This window comes from Branchiostoma lanceolatum, chromosome 6 (genome assembly GCF_035083965.1).
Source record: "Branchiostoma lanceolatum isolate klBraLanc5 chromosome 6, klBraLanc5.hap2, whole genome shotgun sequence".
NCBI classification, from domain to species: Eukaryota; Metazoa; Chordata; class Leptocardii; order Amphioxiformes; family Branchiostomatidae; genus Branchiostoma; species Branchiostoma lanceolatum.
This window is the reverse complement of record NC_089727.1, coordinates 7,463,984-7,486,440: the sequence shown is the minus strand read 5'-3', so window position 1 is coordinate 7,486,440 and position 22,457 is coordinate 7,463,984. Positions and strand designations below refer to the sequence as shown.

The 22,457-nt window shown below is 42.5% G+C and overlaps 1 protein-coding gene across 8 annotated transcripts; it reads left to right on the top strand.

Annotated features, from left to right (window-relative positions):
* Nucleotides 1-3,040: 3,040 nt before the first annotated feature.
* On the top strand, nucleotides 3,041-20,481 carry LOC136436361 (mothers against decapentaplegic homolog 5-like). 8 transcript variants are annotated; one of them, XM_066430264.1, is made up of 10 exons: nucleotides 3,041-3,230; nucleotides 3,376-3,504; nucleotides 3,957-4,547; nucleotides 11,944-12,165; nucleotides 12,965-13,105; nucleotides 13,827-13,895; nucleotides 14,461-14,688; nucleotides 15,235-15,356; nucleotides 17,446-17,580; nucleotides 18,297-20,481. In XM_066430264.1, the coding sequence occupies exons 3-10, from the start codon at nucleotides 4,145-4,147 to the stop codon at nucleotides 18,438-18,440; spliced, it is 1,464 nt and encodes a 487-aa protein (XP_066286361.1). In that variant the 5' UTR covers nucleotides 3,041-3,230; nucleotides 3,376-3,504; nucleotides 3,957-4,144; the 3' UTR covers nucleotides 18,441-20,481. The 8 variants fall into 8 exon arrangements, with proteins under 8 accessions (XP_066286361.1, XP_066286364.1, XP_066286363.1 ...); XM_066430267.1 differs by lacking the exon at nucleotides 3,376-3,504 and having other exon boundaries at nucleotides 11,944-12,153; nucleotides 12,968-13,105; XM_066430266.1 differs by lacking the exon at nucleotides 3,376-3,504 and having other exon boundaries at nucleotides 11,944-12,153.
* Nucleotides 20,482-22,457: the final 1,976 nt, after the last annotated feature.

Below are 22,457 nucleotides of genomic sequence, written 5' to 3'. Positions count from 1 at the left end.
TGGCTTTATATGATCTTATATATGTCCCGTTTTCTTTATGTCGCCAAGCTTGGCCTAAAAACATGTCAAAAGCCAGTCGGAGCCGAACCTCTGCTTGCCGAGTACGGCATATGCTCCCTCGACGTCTTGTTGTCCCGTGCCTTACGTAATATTATTTTGTCTTTTCTGTTCTTAAGATCTTTGACATTTGCAGGCATTGGTATCCTCCTCACCGCATATGCGCTGAAAATGCATTTCTTGGTGCGACGGAAGAAAAAATTGAAATTACCGCCAGAACTTGAAAAGCGCTAGCTTGGTAAAACTGTACTTTTAGCTATATATGGGCCCGGATTTAATGCACGTACAGTGATGGAACCAACAACTTCTGCATTAACTCATAAGCTGTGTAATGCGTAGTTCAAATAAGTCGCCATTGAATGCCCCTTTGTGTGTATCCGAGACAGTTCGGGCCCTTTCGCAAGGACAAGTGCATAATGACATCACTTGTAATAATGCCAATCCCTCTAGAAAGGGCTAATTGGAACAGCAAACTTGGTTGGCGCCTGAAACTGTTAGCGTTGTGTTTGGTACCTTGGGATCCGGTACCGTTAGGGCATGTTTTGTACACAGTGACAAGAGTGACGAATCGGCTGTGGGATTGCTTGGGGTTTGGAGCACGCACTTTCTCCTCTCCTTTGTTTAAATATCGTGCTCTCTGTCTCGCTTGGCGCACATCGGGTATAAAGAGGTGGTGACAGTCTTGAACTAGTGCTTAAATTTGTGGCACAGTTTTGGATTTAGAAGTTAGTGGGTCAGCAGGAATCCAGGCGTATTGACGTTCTGATTCGACTATAATCTCTAAGCAGATTCAGAGAGAGAAAGAAAGAAAGAAAGATAAAAAGAAAGAAAGAAAGAAAGAGAGAGAGAGAGAAAGAAAGATAGAGAGAGAAGAAGGGAGGATAGAAGGGAGGGAGGGAGGGAGGGAGGGAGGGAGGGAGGGAGGGAGGGAGGGAGGGAGGGAGGGAGGGAGGGAGGGAGGGAGGGAGGGAGGGAGGGAGGGAGGGAAGGAAGGAAGGAAGGAAGGAAGGAAGGAAGGAAGCGGTGGAGACCATAGAAGGAAATGTGACAGGCAAACCAATTCTATATCAATGTTTGGTGGGGAGAAACGACAAGGCTCTCACAGTTCGAAAACGGCCATATTGATTGATCGAAAGTCGTCCTTTATTTCACAAAGTTCTATGTACAAGTTCTACTTCAAGCGAGGATCAGTGACGGAAACCGTGAAAGGCCCGATCTATTTCAGGTGCCCGTAGAACAGACTCGGTGTCTCCTCTTTCAGCGACCTGTGCGCCATCCACGCTAACTTCCGCACGCATAGACGGAAAGGCTACCGCCAGAAATTTATCACTACCACGGGAAACTATTTTCCCCACAAAAATAACTCAATCATTTTTCAGAAAAAGACAGTTGATACGACCTGAAACTTTGCGAAATCCTGTCCCTTTATCGTCTGTTTTATAGTATGGTCTTTGTCAGCAATTAGTCTCTCAAGAAATAAACTGTAGCATCGTAAACGGTAACTCAACCCGATTGCCTTTTACTTTGTAAATAATTGGTCACGTAAGTGGATGAACTTAATCGGTCACAAGACTACTGTAAATGATTTTTTTCAGCTAGATGGCCATCATGTTGTTTAAAAAAATGACTTGTTACTAGTATTCAGTTTATGATAAATGAGGCTTGGTTTGCTTTGAACTTGAAGATGACTTTTTTCACTCTCCAAGCAGAGGTTGGTGGATAAAATTCTCATATGCCCCGCCAAAGTTTTTGTTAGGTGGGGCCAGGCACAGAAAGAAAACGGGGCATACTGTAAATGCATTTAAGTTCGCGGTTGGTTTAATGTTTGCGGTTTTCGCCTCTTCATCGCGAACTCTTTTCTATTCTGTCTTCTAGCGCTGCATGCCCATGTTGTTGTAGCATTGTGTGACTATTGCGCTATTGCGAAGCAAAAACCAACGTGAACACTCCGTTTTCTCCTTTAATACCGTAGCCTGGATGCCAGACCCCCAAACTAAAATATATATCGTGTATATATAATAGATATTTTAGTTTGGGGGTCTGGCATCCAGGCTATTAATACCGCGAAATTAAATCACCGCGAAATTAAGTGCATTTGCAGTATGAATTCTGGGCTTTTCCCTCCAATCTCGGCTTGGAGAGTAAACTTTTTTGTCATAGACCCGCCTGGAAAGGGGTTAAAAGTTTAGAAATCTATTGAATAACATTGCTAGCAACTCTTATAGAAAACCAGTGCTAGAAAGTAGTAGCTCGTGGGTTTCCTTTACTGTATAACGTGCACACTGCGGCATGACACAAGCCAAGCGAAAGTGCAAAGAAACGCGTGGACTTCAAAAGAGCTACGAGACCGCTCATGGTTACTTTCTCTCATTGTTCTCAACCATTATCTTTGTATCAGCGTGATAAGAAAAGACTGGGAGGTGGAGTCCATCCATAAGTCTATTCATGCATTGTTCTAAAACACCGACAACACAACACAGGACTCAGTGTCGGTTGCCTACAATGTCCTTTAAAAACGTACGCGTTCTGTTTCTCTTTTGGCAAGGAATATAAAAGTCCAAGGCGAAATGACGGACTGTCCAAGGCTGCTCTGTTGTGTCCGAATGAAATGGAAGGAAAGGAAAGGCATTATTCCCGCTTGATTTTGCGGCCCGTATTTATTTAGTGGTCGGTCCCTGGCCCCCCAGGACTGTTGATGTCAGATCTCAGACTCAGTGTCGCCACTCTGGTGACGTCATCGCCCCTTTACACCCCATCCTACGGCGGCATCCATTTTCCTACTACGCTACTAAATAAAGTAGTCCTAATGACCTCACTTTACCCTTTAAATTTTCCAAACAACTCACCTTGATTATCTCTCTCATTATTTCTATTAATATCTGTACTAGAATGAAGCTAGTTAGAGTTTCAGAAAATGGTTAATAATTCCAGGAAAAAATGAATAGATTTGTGAAAGTAGTCCGGCGCGGATGTGCTCCTTAACCCCCATGTGCCGGTGGTCCGCCGCCAGTCCTAGTGTCGCCAAGTCGAAAGCTCCAGCCGAAATTTCGGCTCAAACGACAATTTTTCCTCTGGAATGTATTTTTGTCGGAGAATTTTCCCGCCGTAGATGAATAATTAGAGCGAGGACGACTCCACCAGAAAGGACGCGGGTTTCTCTGCCGTCAAACTGTGTAGGTATTCCGTATTTGGAGAGATCGCTATTTTTCCAATGGACGGCGCCATTTTGTGACAGAGTATTTTGATGTATGATTTAGAAGCGCGTGTGTGTTTGAGCCCCTTCAGAACAATGTCGGAATGTCTCCCCGCTCTTTCAAGCCTTGCCCAGCCGGTGTTGTGACTCGGGACGCATTCCTCCACTCCGTGACGACTCCAGTTGTACCTCGGGCCCACATGCACTTGAGCCCGCGGGTTTTTTTTAGGACACCAGGAAGTGGGGAGGGCAAAGTTGGTCGCCTTTTTTTTCTTTCGCAGGGTGAATAATTTTGGACGGACGCCAGTGTGTTTCGGCTTTGTTGTCTGCTACTTTAGTTTCTTGTGAAATATAATCCGGCTTGGATAAAATCGAGATAGTTTGTGTTTTTACAGTAGCCGCCGTGTCGCTTTTTTCCAGCCGTCTGGCGTTATAAAAAAACAATCTTGTAGAGCAACACCACCGGGTCTTGTTTATAATGTGATGTGGTCTGCTACTACAATTTATGATATGTGCTAGAAATATGGTCGTTTGGGAGGGTTTAGTCAAATCTTTTGTGTAAACATATGAGTTTTGGACACGGTTGTGTGAAAAAGCCAGGGCCAATGCTTGGCATACCTGTTGTATGAATCACGGTGAATTAGATCACTTGACAGGTCCATGCGATGGGGCATTCATCAAACCTGTGTCTATTATTATTCCACAGGAAGGCCCTGGATGAATATTCATCAATGCAGTTCGGTGATCCGTCAGTGTAGCCAGCAGCGTTGGAGGAGTGTGTGTCGTTGTCGTACGTCGCTGCAAATTATATCACCCGCCGTTGGACTTCTGGTGGTTTGGTAGTAGTAGCGGCGAAAGCAGAATTCTCTTCCATCTGGTGGCCGCACAGGCAAGATGACAATGGCGAGCCTGTTCTCTTTTACCAGCCCAGCTGTGAAGCGTTTGTTGGGCTGGAAGCAAGGAGACGAGGAAGAGAAATGGGCCGAGAAGGCCGTAGACTCTCTCGTCAAGAAGCTGAAGAAGAAAAAAGGTGCAATGGAGGAGCTGGAGAAGGCCCTGAGTTGTCCGGGACAGCCCAGCAAGTGTGTGACCATCCCACGCTCACTAGACGGGCGCTTGCAGGTCTCGCATCGGAAGGGCCTTCCCCACGTGATATACTGTCGTGTGTGGCGATGGCCGGACCTTCAAAGCCACCACGAGCTGAAGCCACTAGAGCATTGCAATTATCCGTTTGGCGCAAAAGACACCAAGGAGGTGTGTATCAACCCGTACCACTACAAAAGGGTAGAGAGCCCAGGTAAGACCATTATTCTTAACCTTTTGCACACTGAAGTAGCTGTTTGGCTACCTAGTCTCTACTTATTATGAGGTTAGGCAGCAGGGAGAAGGTTAAATCTTCAAGCAGATGTCGTGTTGAAATCTAACGTTTTCTGACTGCCTGGCTTTTCTTACAACCACTCACACCATATGGCAGTCAGAAAAAGTTACAATTTTTCACCCCCAACATCTGCTTGAAGATTACTCTAGCTTGTAGCATTGAACAAGGGGTTCCACTCACAAGGTGGTCTGAGATGGGTGCGGGGATGTTGGTGTGGCATGTTTACACAGTTTGCCATGGCAACCTCAGGTAGTACGAACACTTATGTAATGTAATTAGCTACCTTAAGGGCCCCGCGCACCTAGTGCCATTGTGACTGCCACATCACAGCAAATAACTACGCTAGAGAAGGGGATTATGTTGAGGAGATCTCTTAGATGTTCGGCGACGAGTCAACAGAGGAAGTCACGTTCACAAAAACACGTAGATGGGCGGATAATCATGGTGGAACGGTCGCATCCGTGTGCAGTCGTGATATATGTCTAACCGTCATCAACGTAGTCGTGATACAGTTTTGGAGGAATAGCGGCCAATCGTACATCACAAAATGAAGTACAGAAACAGTAACAGCCTAACAGGCCTTTGTCGATTTAAATGATAGAAATTTTGAAGTTAGCTATAGAATCTCAGATTCCAGTTCTGAATAGGGCAGTGATTATGTTTTGCTGACATTCTACTTAATTTTCTGTCGTGCACTCAACATTTTTTTCTGTACACCTTAATTTTTCAATTCGATGCACCAAGTGTACACCCAGTGCACCTATTTCCAAAAATGAATTTTGAGCCCTGATTTAAAAAGGATGGCTTGCCTTGTGATCTTCACCATTTGGGTTCTTAACGTATTTGCAGAAACTGTCTAGACTTCTGTCAACAGGCAAGTTCATGCACACACACATCTCTGGTTCCCCGCTAGCTGTATTGACCAGCTTGAAAAGGAGGGGTCGCGATCCCATTCTGTCAACGACACTTACATGATTGGGTGTGGAAAGTCCTTTTGAAAGAGCTGTAGAGGCTCTTTCTAGTGCCAAGGGCTATCCATTGATATACTTGACGAGGTTGGAGGCTCAAGTTGAGAGGCAAGATAATGATATTAGCACCTGTCCGTCACACTGCCAGCACACCGATAGCAAAAACTATCATCCACTGAAGGGCTGGGACCGAGGGTGATGCGGAACACACTGTGTTGTATTTCAGTTGTGATATCCACTAGAAAACCCTCTCATTTCAATAGGAAGTGGAGAAAGTTTGGTGTCCTCCAAAAAAATTGTAACAAAATCAATTCCGACGTCTGAATCCGGTATTTGAATTTTTGACAACGTCACATTTGGCACTCCCATTAGAATCATTTGATGGAAGCCCGTGCAATATTGTAGAGTATAGACGAGTCCGGAACACTGGTATCGGACGTTATCGCAGCCCAGGTATGACATAAGTCACTGGTATTGCAGGAGTCATGATAAGAAGTAAATTTAGATTGGTTAACAAAGTAGAAAATGGACTTGTTTTGCACTTAACGTTGTTTTGATACCCCTGCATCTACAGTCCTAGTTGAAAAGCCAGCTGTCCTTTTGATCGCATTCACAGACAGTTTAGAGGAAGTTATTCATTGGGAAGCTGGTCCGCAGGTCCCCTGAACAAATAGCCAGCCTCGGGTCAAGGGCAAAGGTCAAAAACCTCATTGTCCGACCATCCCTCTTGGCTCTATTCCTTTCCTTTCAGCCAGACAGGGGCAAGGGTGGATTTCAATGGGGGGGTGAGTCAGAAAGGGGTTTTCAGGATGCAGCTGTATTTTTCTGTTTTTTGTGTTTTCTCTCTGCCCCTGAGTAACCCTGCTGTACACACGTCCTCTCAGGAAATCCCAGTCGTATTAAGAAATCTCTGTAAGTGTGAAATTCAGCAGATATCTGAGATACCTAGACAGGCACACTGCTTCTTGGAGTCATCCCTGTTTGGCACCTCCCTGACCCAGTTCTTCTGACATCCCTCCGCATAGCTAAGCTTGTCCCAGAATATGGGTGCGGGGAGTCTAGGTTGTGACAGGAAGGGTGGGGATCCCTTAGCCTCTACCAGGCCTTCCAAGGATGGTAAAATGTAGCCTCTACCAGGCTCCACAGGTTGCTGGAAAAATCGAAATTGGCCAAATAGACGGATAACACGCCAGAGAAGTTAGTTTCACAGTGACCCCTCTACCACAAATTCATGACACCGCCAATACATCACCTTTGTATGACTACAGTACTGTTATTTCATGCCATATACAGTGTCTCTGAGTACTCATTTTGTTGAGGATCTGTACCAAGCTCCCTTACTCCATCTGTCATGACCCTTCACAAATTCACAAAAAAAGTTAGTAAAAGGTAAAAAGGCTCTGCCTTTATTTCACAAAATTTGGCCCTCAAAATGCAGGAAATAGTGTTTAAGAGTGTTAAAAATTCAAAATTTTCCGGGGGAGGTGGGGTGGGGGGGGTCCCCCGGACCCCCCTACAGTTCTCGCGCCTTTGGCGCTCGCTCTCGCGCCTTCGGCGCTCACCGCGCGGATTCGCCGCGCCAGGTCCCCCTACGCTGTGAAAAAATCCTGGTGAGAACCCTGCTACTGTACTACAGAAATGCTTCGAATGTGAATTTAAAACAATGAGAAAACCTCCTTTTTCACCGTATCCCAAAATAAAATCACTACAAAAGTAAATGAATTTACAGTATCAAGTGGCCATACTGCATTCTACTGAACTTCCTCTTTAGGGACAGTGTTTGTTCAAGTCTTTTGGAGACTAGAATGTTATTAGACGTGAAGTGTTAAACATTCTCCACAACATAAAGTCGTTATGAGTGGAGCCAGGGCGGTCTAGTCCGGAAGCTGGACCGATCAAGTAACAAGTTTGGTTGTGAAAAACATCCGCAGTGCAAAAACATTGGCTTTTAGGCTAGAGTAGTCTGTTTAAGTTGTAACGCAAACTCTCACTGTCCACGACTTGACCCGCAGAAGGGCTGCTAGAAAAAAAGTAGAAGCATGATTTGTGGTTAGAATTATTTGAAAATGTTTGCTTAACCATGGACTGTCCAAGCGATACTTGTACATTGTACAGTAATTGAATATGATTGTCCACTACAATGCCACTACGAAATCATTGTGACACTGTTAAGATGAAATTGAAGAAAGGACAATTTGTCTTTTCTTCAATTTTATCCAAAAAGTTTGTATCACTTCAAGAAACATTGGATTTTATTTGGACAAAGTGACTTTTAACTGAAGAATAATAGACTAAATCACTACAGACAAACATTGAATGTGTATGCTGTAATACCTGTAGCTTTCCTCAAATTACTGAAACTGCAGTTGTTCTTTAATACTTGGTTTTTAACATTTACAAAGTTGATAGTACATAGTGCAAATGCATCCTAGATGCAGTGAATTGAGATGACCAGGCCCTTGATACATGTATCAGTGGATATCTATTGACACATATCCACAACCAGAACCCCTGTGGTGATATGATTTTACGAAAAACAGATACTTATCAAATACACGGACCACCTTGCATCTGCACCAAGCTGTCAAATAACCTTGTTTGTATCCGTTCGAGTGGTGAAAGACCGATAATACCATCAACGCATGTTGGCAGTTGACAATGGTTTTGTGGAAAATCTGAAAATAATGGGAACAAAATGGTCCCTTTCGTTGGCAAGCATTGAAAGGAGATATTTATACAAATGACCGCTTGTGGAGGTATTTCTTGTTGTAACGGATGTGTGGTGTTTACAAAGTGTTTGTTGATTTACTTCTGTGACAACGAAAACAAATAGCGAAGTGAGTCACTCTTCCTAAAGAATGTTAGGGATTGCTAGAAAAACACAATTTTATGTAGTTCTTTTGTCAATGGAAATTTATGTGCAGGAGCTTATGAATTGTTCACGAGACTGCCCTTTTTATGGCACATTTTTATTACCGAGACAGATTTATATATGCATGGTTAGGGCATAGCAAAATGCTCAGAATAATTACATCAGTAAGCTATTTTGTATGCAGAGCACTAAAAAGTGTTGTCAACATAACAATGCATAAAGCACTTATTGATGAAAACCTCTGTCAAAACATAGATACAACACATAAAAATGTAACTATTTGACAGACATGCAGCCACTCTCTCATTGGTCGAATGGCTAATTGGCATCCTATCATTGGTTGAACTGCTAATTGTGATGGACAGTCAGGACCGGTCTATTGTCCACCTTTGTGTATGTGAAATGAACCTCCCCCAGACCTTGACCCCAGTTGATGTGACATGAAGAAGACCTATGAGTCCCTCGAGGCAAGTTAGCCTGCTGGAAAATGTGCACTTTTCCAAATAATTGTATCTCCTTGCCTAATTTGGTCCAGGAATGATTGTGTCCAGTTCCCTGATTCGCTGTAATGAGCCTTGCCACTCAATGGATTCAACTAGCTGATTGGTTGGCTACTAACCAGATTGTGTTTTGTAACACTGTCTAAACCCAGACAACAAATATAGGAAGAATGCATAACAAGCTATCATGTCAAAATAACTATGCAGTCTGTTATGTTTAGGAAACAATTATAAACCTGTCCCAAAACAGGAATTTGTTATTCGGGATAGAAAAAGATGTAATGCCGTCCATTAAAAGAATCGGAACTTCTCGTCATGAAATTGTTGTAAATGTATTTTCGTTAGATTAAAATGACAGATTTAACAACGGAAATCAACAACAAGGGCTCCCCTAAAATGAGCGGGTCGGAAAAAAATTTAAAGCTGGAGACATCTGGTTTAACTGTATTTCTGTTGTCTATTGTTGATAAACCAAATGACACAAACATGATAATGAGCTTACAAATTTGAAATGGATAGTCCTAAATTGTCTCTGAAAGATTTTTGGAGACATTTGCAAAAGAGTGTTGAGCTGAGTTTTGGCCATAGTTAGAATGGACTTACATGAAAAATAGTTTAATTTCTGTACTTTGTATTATATAGAATATGGATTGTATACTATACTGATGCCTTCTTTCATGGCAGAAGAAGCTTGTAACATTTGGGATCAGCTAACTGAGTTGAAGGTCAAATTGTAATCTGTTACGCAGCCAAATCAATTCTGAACCATCCTAATTTCATGCGGAACGATTGAATTTTGTCCTCACCCGGCTTTGACGGGATCACGGGCATCAGTCTTTGTTACATGGATTTCGCCGCGTACGTTCACGCATCGCATCAAGGTGACTCACAACGCTATTAGTTTTGGACAATTTTGTGAGGCAATTTAAAGTTAGATGTCATGATTTTGGGCTACCCTTACTCAGTTCTCACTTCAGTTGCTACTTAATAAGAAAATATACAACAACAGGAATAGGATATATTGGATATTTCTTGAATCTTATCCTACAAAAGTTTAATTGTTCTAGAGAACAATAAGCACCTTTCATTACTCCCAATTATAGAAGAAACCCATGTAGGAATTGTAATGAATGTAATTGGCATGTTATGCCATAGGCTAAGACTTGAGAAGCTTATTCTAGCAGCTTAATAAACTTAAGTAAAAGACACATGGGCAATATTTAACTTGTTTTCTAGTGAAGCTTTTGTCACTCAGAATTAATCACAGCCATTTGGTCAAAGCAGTAAAGATTTTTGTCTTGCAAGGATTTGATACAATGGATCCAACATGGAACAATTTGTAATTTACAATTTGAAGACATTTTATGATGGTACAACGTTTATCTCAAATCTGTATACACTCCCTTCAGGTTCAAAAGTTCAGGGTACATACGCCCATTAAAACTTGATTGATAGTTCCCATGGGATAATCACAGGAAAAAATTAGATCCCGGCCTATTTGTAAACCTTGTTTTTCATATCAGCATCATGTGCATGTTATTATTGATGCCTGTGCATCCGTACGCAAAGGTCTTTCTTGATATTACGGCAATGTATCACGCAGGTCGTAATATCCTGCTGTGTTGAGTCACAGTTACGCCAGCCGTTATCAAACCCCGATCTTCACGTTTGATTCAACTGATGGCGATAGCCGCGGTGAGGGCGTATTGAACGATTGCGCGTGTAATAGATATCCCTGGGTCCCGCTACGATCGCTGTAGGAGATAGCCCCAAATTGCATGAAGGATGACAGCCTAGAAATTTAGAGCAGGATGGGGGAGGATGTGACGCACCTGAAGCTTGTCGCGAAGGGGGGGGGGGTCTGGAGGGGGGCATCCACCCTTGGAGAGGGATGAAGCTGTTGCATTTCGCCTTTTTACTGCAACTTCAGCTTTGCATCTTGTCTATAATTAATGAAATCTAGAGTTTGGGGCAAAAGTACAGGGGAAATGTCGAAAAAAATACCCTTACTTTGAAAATCAACAGGATGGAGCTGGGATTAGAACAGGATGGAGCAGCACTCCCTGAGGATGAGTGATAGTAATATTGTCTGTGTGGTGTCTCTGGAGGTGAAGTGCAGCAGATAAGGGTGGGCTGGTATTGATCTGATAATGGAACCATGGGGGCGCCTAGTTTGTAGAGGTAGGGGCTACAGAGTGGAGTCACTATCTGTCACAGCACCAATGATATATTATCCATGAGGGAAAAGATTCGGCCAATACTTTGTATGATTAAAAGTGACAAGAATTACCTGTGTGGCTCATCCATGGATTAAATTGATTGTTATGACATTGGTATGTTCCTTATGTAGGGCTGTGTACCTGAAAAATTCACAAGTATGGCTACAGGGCTTTAGATACAGGTCTGGACTTGTGCTTGAATAAGTTTGACCAATCATTTCTAAGACGTATATGTAGCTAGCAGCCTAACGTTTCTTTAGTAGCAAATAATTGTTATCTTTTTGCAGTAAGATGATTTACATATTTTGAATGTTCGTGTTGAATCATCATTTTTGAGAAGGGATCTATCTATCTTTTGTCTTAGGAATGGACTCCGGTCCACTAGTGTTTAAGTTTGTTCAGGTTCAGGTACACTTATTGTTACGATCTAGACCTGTGCCTTAACAATGTTTAGTGTTTTGGCACACACATAACCCTAGTCACAATAAGTAGACTTTGATATATCCGAGCTATGATCCTTAAAAAGCTACACACAAGGCAAAACTTGTCAGTGTGGGCTCAGATAAAGGGAACTATGCGGCTCGATGTCTTTTGTGAAGATATGGCGTGTGTATGGTTGGCATGTGCACTACTATTTGCCCACAATAGGTATACTTTGAAGTTTGATAGATCATACAGAAATTCTTTATACAAACAAACTGAAGACTCGTGTTTTGGCGTAAGAGTATTAAGTTAAGCATTCTTCTTTCCCTCCAGTGCTACCACCAGTGTTAGTACCCCGCCACAGTGAGTTTGTCCCGTCGCAGACGCTCCTACCGTACCACAACGTCCCCGAACCTCCGATGCCCCACAACGCCACATTTCCACAGTCGTTCCAGAACAGCCCGGGGATGCAGTCCCCCCACTCCCCGGGGCTCCACTCCCCGGCCAGCTCCGGCCCCAGCAGTCCCTACAGTCTGCAGCCAGGTAACCAACCCGGTAACTACACTCTCCTCTTTCTCTCTACTACACTTCACTTTGTGGTGCTGCGTACCAAAACCCTGAAGCTGAACTGAACTTGTAAAAACGTTTAGGTTGAAGTGAAAAAAAAAACCTAAACGTCTGGAAACAAGTCCGGACTTGCAAAGAAATGTCTATCACTTATTTTCACCTTTTTGTTCTAAACCCTCCTTAGATTATGAAATTTGCGCCGGAAAAATATGAAAACAATGCTGTTTTTGTGTTTATTACTGAAGTTTTGTTTGCACTATTGACTGAATATAATTTTGCATGTATAGTTTTTAAATTGCATGTAAAATATATGCCAATAGGCGATTTAACTTGTGACTGAAAAAAGATTTTTTAGCACACATATGCCATGGGTTCAAGTCTGAACTTGAACCTCTGGACTTGAATCCGGACCTAAACCTAAACATGAGTTTAGGTACACAGCACTTGGACAAACAAAGCACTCTGAAATAACTGCTTCATCTTCTGATACTAACCCTAGGCCTAGTGGATGGTTGTCACTTGCCAGCTTATGATTTTGTATTGGTCAGATATCTGTCAATTTTTTTATATTCTTTGGCTTGGGAGTAGAGCAAAGATCTATGTTTTTTTTTTAACATTGCTTTCTGCACAATGCATTAGATGACTTGTGTCTAAAAGCAGTGGTAAACTGGTATGGGTCACTATGTGGATTTTTGACAAGTCTTCAAGAGTGTGTGTGTGTGTGTAAACAAACAAACAAACAAACAATGAATGTTTGTAAACTGTCACTGCCTCGTCCTGTCCACAGCAGATACGCCCCCGCCAGCGTACATGCCGCCCGGCGAAGACCAGAACCGGAACAACGAGGAACAGATGGACACGTCCAGCCAGCTGTCCCCCGCCAGCAGCCTGGGCTCGCCCGCCGTCCCCAATGTTCCCACTGCCGTCAGTAAGTACTGCCTCTCGTGTCGCCCCCTTTCTTCTCTCACTTTTTATGCAACTTCTGTTGTATTATGAACCAATGTCATTTATTGTGCCCAAGGCATATAGCTCTTTGCTGTCCTGGTTGTGACCTGTTTTTTTTTTAGTAGTTATTTTTTTCTCAAAGTTGAAGATGACAGCACACTTTAAAACGATTAAAAGAATAAAATATATTTTGTATGATGCAATGCATTTTCATGCTAAGTAGTACGACCATAGTCAGTAAGGTGCTCTCAAAATGATTGTATGGTCTTCTATATTTGTGACTGTTTTGACTTTGGATACTGTTACCTTGTAGTTTATATGGTGATATATAGGTATTTGAACCAGAGGAAGAAACGGATGACTAGCCTGAAAAGTTGCACAAATCTTTTCGTCTGAAGAACAGGAAAAAAGAACATTATCTAGTGCAAGCTTGAAAAGGGTATACTGGGAACTCAAATTATTGAATGGTAAAACCACCATTGTTACCATATCAGATTTAAGTTGTCACCAAAACTATCTCTGATTCAAGAAAACGTAAGATATCTTTCAAGATGTATGTCTATACCTGAAATACACTCTCTCGAGTTATTTCATTACATTTTAAGAAAGACAGTTCTATTGTTTAGTATGAAGAAATTTTCCCAGTGTTCCCTTGATCTTGTGTCGATGTGTGGTAAGCTATAATCACTTCTCGTTGTTTATAGAACATGGGCTAAACATAGCCGCCTTGTCTTCGAGACCACCGCCAGAGTTGAGGACTATTCTCCTTGAATGTACGGTGCTTCTCCTTTGTCTTCTGGGTAGCTTTATACTCATGATGCCTGGGTTATGTGTACAGTGCATAACGTGGCATGACGAATACGGAATGTTGTGTGTTTTTACCCCCCTCTCAACCACACCCAGGCATTCTCACGATTCTCGCTTTTTTATTACTCAATCCTCATCCTTCCAGTTTTCCGCGTACCCCGTGTGTGGTCCTCTCTCTCTCCCGTAGAGTATCGTACCGAGTAGAGGTTCCCGGCGTGTGCGTGTGACGTGATTTCTGATGATCCACTCTCTGAATGTTTACAGGTTTCGCCTGAGGGGGCAATCTCTTGATTGGGTGATCAAATACGCGAAAATCATCCGCCGCTGTTGCTCTTTCTCCTTCCTCTTGAAAAAAATCGCTTTCTAGTCTCTAATCTAGTTTTGCAATAAGTAGTCTAATTTTGATTGTACATCATAACAATACATTGTGGCATGAGTAATTGTAACGAATGCCTAAGCATGTCTGTCAATCTAGGTAATGAAAGTAATTCTTGAATCGGCGGTAGGAGAATGTTCTGCTTCTTTTCCCAGGCGGGGACGTCCAACCCGTGACGTACCAGGAGCCGGTGTACTGGGCGTCCATCGCGTACTACGAGCTGAATAACCGTGTCGGGGAACCGTTCCATGCCAAAAGTCACAGTATCATAGTGGACGGCTTCACGGACCCGTCCAACAGCGGCGACCGCTTCTGTCTGGGCTTGATATCCAACGTCAACAGAAACTCCACCATCGAAAACACCAGGAGACATATAGGGAAAGGTGGGTGGCTTTGTAGGGCACGCCATTTTGTAGGGTATTTGTTTTATAGGACTCCTTGTTGTATTGGGCAGATGACTCTATGTTATGTAGGGCACTTTGTATATGGCACATTGTATAGGACAGTCACACTTTATTGTGTTGGGCATTTTGTTGTACATGGCACTTTGTTGTGTTATTAAGGTCACTTTGTCGTGTAGTGCACCTTTTGTATAGCACACTTTGTTGTGTAGGGCACTTTGTTTTGTTATGCTCTTTGTTGTACAGGACACTTTGTTGTGTAGGGTAATTTGATATTTAGGACATGTTGTATATGACACTTTGCTGTATAGGGCACTTTATTCTTTCGGGAACCTTGTTGCAAATAACACCTTTGTTGTGAAGGACACTTTGTTTTATATGACACTGTTGTATGGGGCTCTTCATGGTGATTTGTGACAGGTACCTTTGAAGAAGTATGCATCAAAAATCTCAATGGTTCTTCCTAGTTCTTTCTTTGAAATACGCTGAAATTTACCACCAATTTACGCCACGTTTATCGTGTTTCAGGCGTGCACCTATACTACGTCGGGGGAGAGGTTTACGCCGAGTGCCTGAGTGACAGCGCCATCTTTGTTCAGAGTAGGAACTGCAACCACCACCATGGATTCCACCCCACCACTGTATGCAAGGTGGGGAACATTTTGTTTTCTAATCAAGGGGAAAATCACTGGTCACCATTGGGAGAAAAGCTAAGAATTCTCCATTTTGACCTTCTCCCTGCTGCCTAACTCTGTAACCAATAGAGAATGGGGTGCCAAAGGCTACTTCAGTGTGCTAAGGGTTAAAGGTTAATGACTAAAAAGTTTGTGCAGATAAATGTCCACAGGGCCGGGCCCTTGTTCCCGAGATGGAAATTTGCTTGTTGGGACTGACAAAAATTTCACCCCTTCCATCCCAAAAGTCTGCATTTCATGACGTGAAACTGATGAAAATGTATATTTTTAACCTTAAGGTGACTGATTTGATAATGAAAATCAACAACATGGGCTCCCAAACAATGAGTAGGACAGAGAAAAAAAATTTTAAAGCTGGAGACAGCCCTGTATAGATGTGACACTAGTAAGAAAAAGTTTAGTGTATCCCCAAAAGCTATGAAACATAAATTTGTATCACCAAAGATTGCATGCAACGGCAATAGCAAATGCAGTATATTTTGGTAATCCCTCACCACATGATAATAGGCCTCGTGTATTGCTATCACAGACTTTTCACTGCTAATACAGCCCATCAATTTGTACATTATCAGGTGCCGCCAGGGTTGTCAGTCTGTCTGGCAGTAAAAGAAGCGCCCATTGTATTGATCACGACATTGTGATCAATATTTCCTGACAGCAGGGATGAGCTATGGCCTAGTTAGAGCTGCGCGGATGACTCTATCTGTCGACTGTCATCCCTCAGAATCGTCATAAAATTCCACCGGAGGATCGTAAAATTTTATCTCAGAGCAGGTCTTACCTCCCTGTAAGCCATTTTCAGGCAAAAAATCGATGCATTTTCGTCGGGAGGGTAGGAAAAGTCGTAAATTCTTACCATACGCCGCGGAAACTGCAGCTGGAAGGAGGAGTTAACGGGAATTAAACGGCTACACCGCAGGGCGATAAACAGCCCATAACCTCGCGGGGAGAGTGGCTAGTTGACGGATATCGATTCCTGGACTTGCGCCGCACCATCTCAACGACCTTGAAAGACTCCCGATCGCATGATTGGGATGAAAACTGGTCTTATCTGATGCAAACTGGCGGGTTTGAAACCGTTTGATCCGCGTAAAATACGGAGGGGATTAACGCGGAGTTGATGTCTCTTCTGATACCTTGGTTATGGTTTGGAGTGGAGATGAAGAAGACAACTTTCACTTTGTTTTCCTAGCCACTTTAGATAAGAGTTAGGCAACCAAAGAGAAAGTTGAGACTAGAACCACTGATACATGTATGCCTCAGGAGTATTGATAGCAAGATCGTCCTTCTAGGGTGAAGGTCTTGTACTGCTGATGCATTAGGCTACACAGACAGATAGTTTATTCTAAGCAGCAACTTTTGAAAGTCAAGGCTATGGTTGTGTTTTAGTAGATGTGCAGGTTCAACAGCAGTGTTTGAAACTCAACAATTTTGTTTTATTTGGGGATAAAACATATGTTTTATATCCAGGGTACTGTAAATCTTCAAATATTCACAGTATTTCTGATTTCACAATGATTTCTCTAACTTCGAACTTAACATTTGTTCCGACTTCTATTCTTTCAACTGGGAACTCAAAAGATGCTACAAACACTTTCATTATTCCCAAAAATTCTAGTGCTGCAAACTTATGTTCCAAATCATGGTCTTATGGATCAAACGTTAAATCTAGATAAATGTACAACGTGATTCAGGCTGTTTTGTGGGCCAGTTGTGAAGCAAATATGGCTATGTAGCCTGCGTAGTCCATTGGTTAGCAGCCCTGCCTCTGGAACTAGAAGCCTCGAGTTCAATCCCGTCTGTGTTGCTCACCCGAATTGTACACTGCTGGAAAGGATCGCAGTCCTTGGGAGTCGAGTTCATTGTGCTTGTCGAAAAGAGCTAGGGTAATTTCCCCGGAACAATGGACCTGTAAATACTGTACATAGCGTCTGTCACAACCAGTGGAAGAATAGTTCTACAGTGAGCTAAACTGGTTCAATATCACTATCGCTACCATAGCTACACATGCCTAACAACTCCCCTGCCCCCCTCCCCCTTCCAGATTCCGCCAGGCTGCAGTCTGAAGATCTTCAACAACCAGGAGTTTGCGCAGCTGTTGTCCCAGTCGGTGAACCATGGGTTCGAGGCAGTCTACGAGCTGACCAAGATGTGCACCATCAGGATGAGCTTTGTCAAGGTGGGCAAACACTGAACACTTTAATTTTTTTAATTTGTAGTTGAGAATACAATGGGGACATGGAAAATCAGATATAATGCTTTATGTTTTTCAACTAGTTACTGAATCTATGGTAGGGTTTTACATGTCAACCAAAATAGTAAGCTCCTCTCAATAAGGCGTTTTTAATGTCAGGATTAGATATTTGATATGCATATTTCACTAAGTTGATTAAATTCTTCAAATCCACAAATTTAAAAAAAAATCTATATTGAGATGGAAGTATGGATGTTGTTTTTTTTCCGGCTGGGTTGGAATGCCATGAATTGAGTGTTCTCTGTGATTTGGTTGGTTGAAGAAATGTTTTTGTTTTCATGATAGCATGAAGCATGGCCATTTATTGACATTTGACAAATATCCTGATTTGTTTGTTGTGCAATCAGTATTCTGGTCAACTTGAATACTGTAATTCTTGGAAAGCTCACAGTCGCTTTACTTTTATTGTGACCTCTCCACTGCAAAGTCATGACACTGTGACTAAGTGTTGCCATTGTTTAACTTTAACCACTGTAGTGCACAACTGTTTCAGCCATGCACTTAAAACACAGTGAAATCCTCCCTTTCCCTCCTACTACCACAAAACAGTATCCTTTGGGTTTTGGTTGGCTGTAATATTTTTGTTCAGTCCTAAGCATGACCGCTACGTGACCTTTGACCGTTTTCCCCTTTCCCCCCAGGGCTGGGGAGCGGAGTACCACCGGCAGGACGTGACCAGCACCCCCTGCTGGATTGAGATCCACCTGCACGGCCCCCTGCAGTGGCTGGACAGAGTCCTCACCCAGATGGGCTCTCCGCACAACCCCATCTCCTCCGTGTCATGACACCGCCCCCCTCCCCACCACCCACCGCACAATTTCTACTTAGTCCTGCCGGTCGCGATGCAAGCCTTCAGCCGCCGTGTCTGTCTGTGGCAGCCCTGTCCACAAGACCGCGATTGCTGAGCAACCATTGAACAATTCAACGGTTTTATAACTGGAATATCATGCAGAATGTTTAAGTATGATTTAAAAGACAACAGAACGAACAAAATGAAGAATATTACTTCTTCATCTATGAAATTTGTCGAGTGATCTGTCAGATTTTTGGTTTCTCAGTGGTTGCAGCCTCTAGTGGAAATGGGGTGTAATATCCACTCCAACAATGTCCCACCTGGTAACAATGCAGAAATGTTGATCAACAACCCGCCATTCATAGACAGAAGAAAAACAGGCATACATAACGGCTGGGGCTTTGCTATCGCTACTAACTACACTTGTAGTGATCAAAATTGCACAAGTTCTGCATATAAACTTTCACCAATTCGCCATGAATTCAGCCTGAATGAAGAATTATTAGCGAGAATTTCCGCCCCTTTCCTATTGATTCCACCGCTATTTAGAATTCTTCTCCAGGCGCTGGGAATGCAAATGAATCTTGTCAATAATAATTGAAAATTTCCGCAGGCAGTATTTGCCATAAATATTTGAGAACAATTTTTGCAGGAGAGCTGAGACTACTTGTTGTTCATGTGCTTTGTTGATGTCTTCCGGGATACTATAGTGTGATACGTAAAAAAAAGAAAGTTTTGTTGTATTTATGCAGCAGTTTGTGGACGTGGGTGGTTTCGTGTACGATCCGTAGTGCAGTCACAGAAAACGTGGTCTTGCGAGGAACAAAAAGTGGAAATTTGTACTTTAGGGAAAACGTCGGTTGTTTGAAACGAGAAGGATACATCAGCAAACCAAATGTAATACACACGACTATAGGTAATACAAGTGAGGACGGTTTTCTTTAGCGGGAGGAAGGCTGTTTTGAGATTGTCAGAAGGTTCATTATATGTTTGGTGCTGCTGTTCTGTAATATGCATTACCTCATTACCTGCTTAGAGCGTAGCAGTGGAGGGTTATTTGACTACTTCTGTACAGCTTTATATTCTATCCACAAACCTTTGTATTCTTCCGCACTCTTGTTACATTGTGCAATTAGCCACTTGTGTTTAAGTGTTACAAACAGCATTGAGAACAACAGCATTGAGTATTCTTTGTATAGACTTACACGTCATGCATATTTGTCAGAGCTTTTCTTTAGGTTATGATATGCTGGACATTGTAAAAGTGTAAGTTCAGATTGTTGCGCGATAGTCTGTAAGAAATCTGGTTGCCCCTTTTTTCATGACCTGGACTGGCTTCCTCGCAGCCTTCAGCGAAGCTCGTAACTTTATTTTTGCCCTTCTCGTAGCCAAGTTGTCTAGGACTAGAGGATAGGAGCTAGCTTCGATAAAACGAGGACCCTGTTCTTGTAACTATTAGAGGAATAGTTAGATAACGAGAGGCCGCTGAATTATGTAAAGATATTCCTTTTGTTTGGTTCCGACCGCAAAACGGAGTAAGGAAATTTGAGAGAATGTTGATAATGGATTTAAACAATGTTCCCTAGAATGATTTTGTCGTTGCGAGTATCGTCCAGATGAATTTTTTCCGTCGTATTCCGCAAATGATTTGAGCTGTTACAGACCTAATTCTTCCAGTTTAAACAGCAAAATGCACCATTTCTTTAACTTGAAACCACTACACATAGCTTTACAAGTTTTTTTGGCGAAGCCTCAGGAGCAGAGGCATTTTTGTCAATGTTACTCTCTTCATTCAAGCATCCATACTTTTCAAGAATGCAGTTTACAATGTAAGATTCCAAGAGGAACTACAAAGATAGAGGAACAAAAAAAATGGAAGAACAGAATGGGAAAATATCTTGTGATGCGTTAGGATAAGAGCTCCTCTGTCAGACTATTAGCAGCAAAGTAGACTTAGTGGAACATGTATGTATGCATCTCGTCATGGTTGTTATCATGTATAGATTAAAAGAAAAATGCACAGGAGCCATAAACCTTGTCTCGTTTGTATTATTTTTTGTTGAATACACTGAATAGGAAAACTAAATATTTAAACTAATCTCCAAGCAGATGTAAGGGTCTAGCTCGTTCTTGGTGTCATGTCTGGTTTTGTACTGCAACAGTTAGTACTCTTATTTCATCGCACTATTTAACCTTCTCCCTGCTGCCTCACTCTGTTACCGATAGGGAATCAAGTGCCAAACGGCTACTTCAGAGTACTAAAGGTTAAACGTTTGGCAGAGTGAGGGGTCCTTACATCTGCTTGGAGAGTACTCTAACCTAGTTCGTGCTTACTAGTATAAAGCCTTTGGGCACGAAATTCCCATTGGTCTTAAAGTTTGGCAGCAAGGAAAATGTTAAACTATCATATTCTCTAAGCAGAGGTTGGATGGGATGATTGAGACCTGATATGCCCCTTTTTCTGACAGGAGGCCGTCAACCTCAGATCATGGGGTACATTCTGAAACCAACTCGTGCTTTATGTCAGGTCCCAATGCGGAAACAACAGGTGGACAAAGAAAATGCACAATGCCTAAAAGAGTTAAGGCTTTTCGTTGACAAAACCAAACTTGAAAGGGTGAAAAAATAATTACAGATCCATAGTTAACGAACATTGCAAGATTTGAACCATTGAGGGATTCGAGTCCTTTTTAGGGGCGGATCTGAACACGTACACTCTCTTCTTAGGACCCTGTCACATGTGTCGTCGTGGGATAGTCGTGCGTATGTCGTAAAAAGTCATGATTTGCTGTCTTGTTACGGATTAGATCGTTGTCGGTGGTTAGTTTTGGCAAGGAGGTTCTATAAAACCTCCTTGGTTTTGGTCACAGCCTATTTGAAAATTCTACGACATCAAAATCGTACGCACGGCGACCAACGCTTAACGACGAATGTTACCACTCCACTGGCTAGCAATGATATCTTACATGCTTCACCACTAAACGCATGTTTCCAAAGATTACAGAAAAATATATACGTAGCCAATCTAGATGCACCTTTGAACAGGGGTCGGATAGAATCGCCTGTCGTCTTTATACTTTGTCTCAAAAGTGTAAACACCCACTACTTCAACAAATCTGTGTAAATCGCAAAACCTCGTACATGCCGCACCTGCGTTTGCGTTAGCACCATAGGGCTTTTCAATACTCCAGTCTTTTGATGTATTGTCGGACATGGTGTGGACTTTTGGATGCTAAGGCCATGTTGATTTGACTATATGGATGACATCCTCTGGAAACCCCAGAACTGATGAGAGCGTGCGAATAAAAAAAGTTTGACAAGAAAGAAAAGTTGCCATCATTATGAAATCTACGTGGTCAGGAAGGTTGAACAAATGACTAAACACACAGAGAATGGTTAATGAAACCAGTAATGTATTCTTCATTTTTTGTTCCGCCACATCTTCTTTGGCATTCCCGCCATTCTACGACATACCTGTTTTCCGAAATATCTTTTTTGCAATATACGGCTTATATTTGCTCATTTTGTCTTGCACGATTTCCAGTATGGTAGACATTTTTTGGTCTGAAAATGGACGAAAATTGATGCATGCGCAGATGTCATCCATATAATCAAATCACCACGGCCTAAGGTTTACGACCAGAATGTCGCACGTGGGGGTTGAGAAATATCGCGGTCGGGCTGGTACCTCGGGAGATACGGAATACCCCGTGTTGTATTTTATTTATGTCATACCCACCCGAGAAAACACACATTTCAATGCGGAATGCGCCAGAAGTTGAGGAAGTTTTGTGTCCTCGAACAAAACACTGTAACAACATTGATTCCAACCTCCGAATCCGGTATTCGAATTCACGACAGCGGCGCAACCGGCGCGCTCGAAATGCATTCGAAATGTTCTATGGAAGCCTGTGTGATACAACTCCCGAACCCTATGTGATACGCATAGTTATCATACGGTCCTGAACACCTGTATCAGGCCCAGGCATGACATAATACAAAGTACATA

Excerpts from the sequence above, each read along its gene's own strand:
- LOC136436361 (XM_066430263.1), top strand. The coding sequence starts at position 4,145 with ATGACAATGGCGAGCCTGTTCTCTTTTACCAGCCCAGCTGTGAAGCGT. Across the intron at positions 12,166-12,964 it reads GCAGCCAGGTAACCAACCCG|CAGATACGCCCCCGCCAGCG; the intron begins GTAACTACACTC and ends TCCTGTCCACAG. Across the intron at positions 17,581-18,296 it reads TCAGGATGAGCTTTGTCAAG|GGCTGGGGAGCGGAGTACCA; the intron begins GTGGGCAAACAC and ends CTTTCCCCCCAG.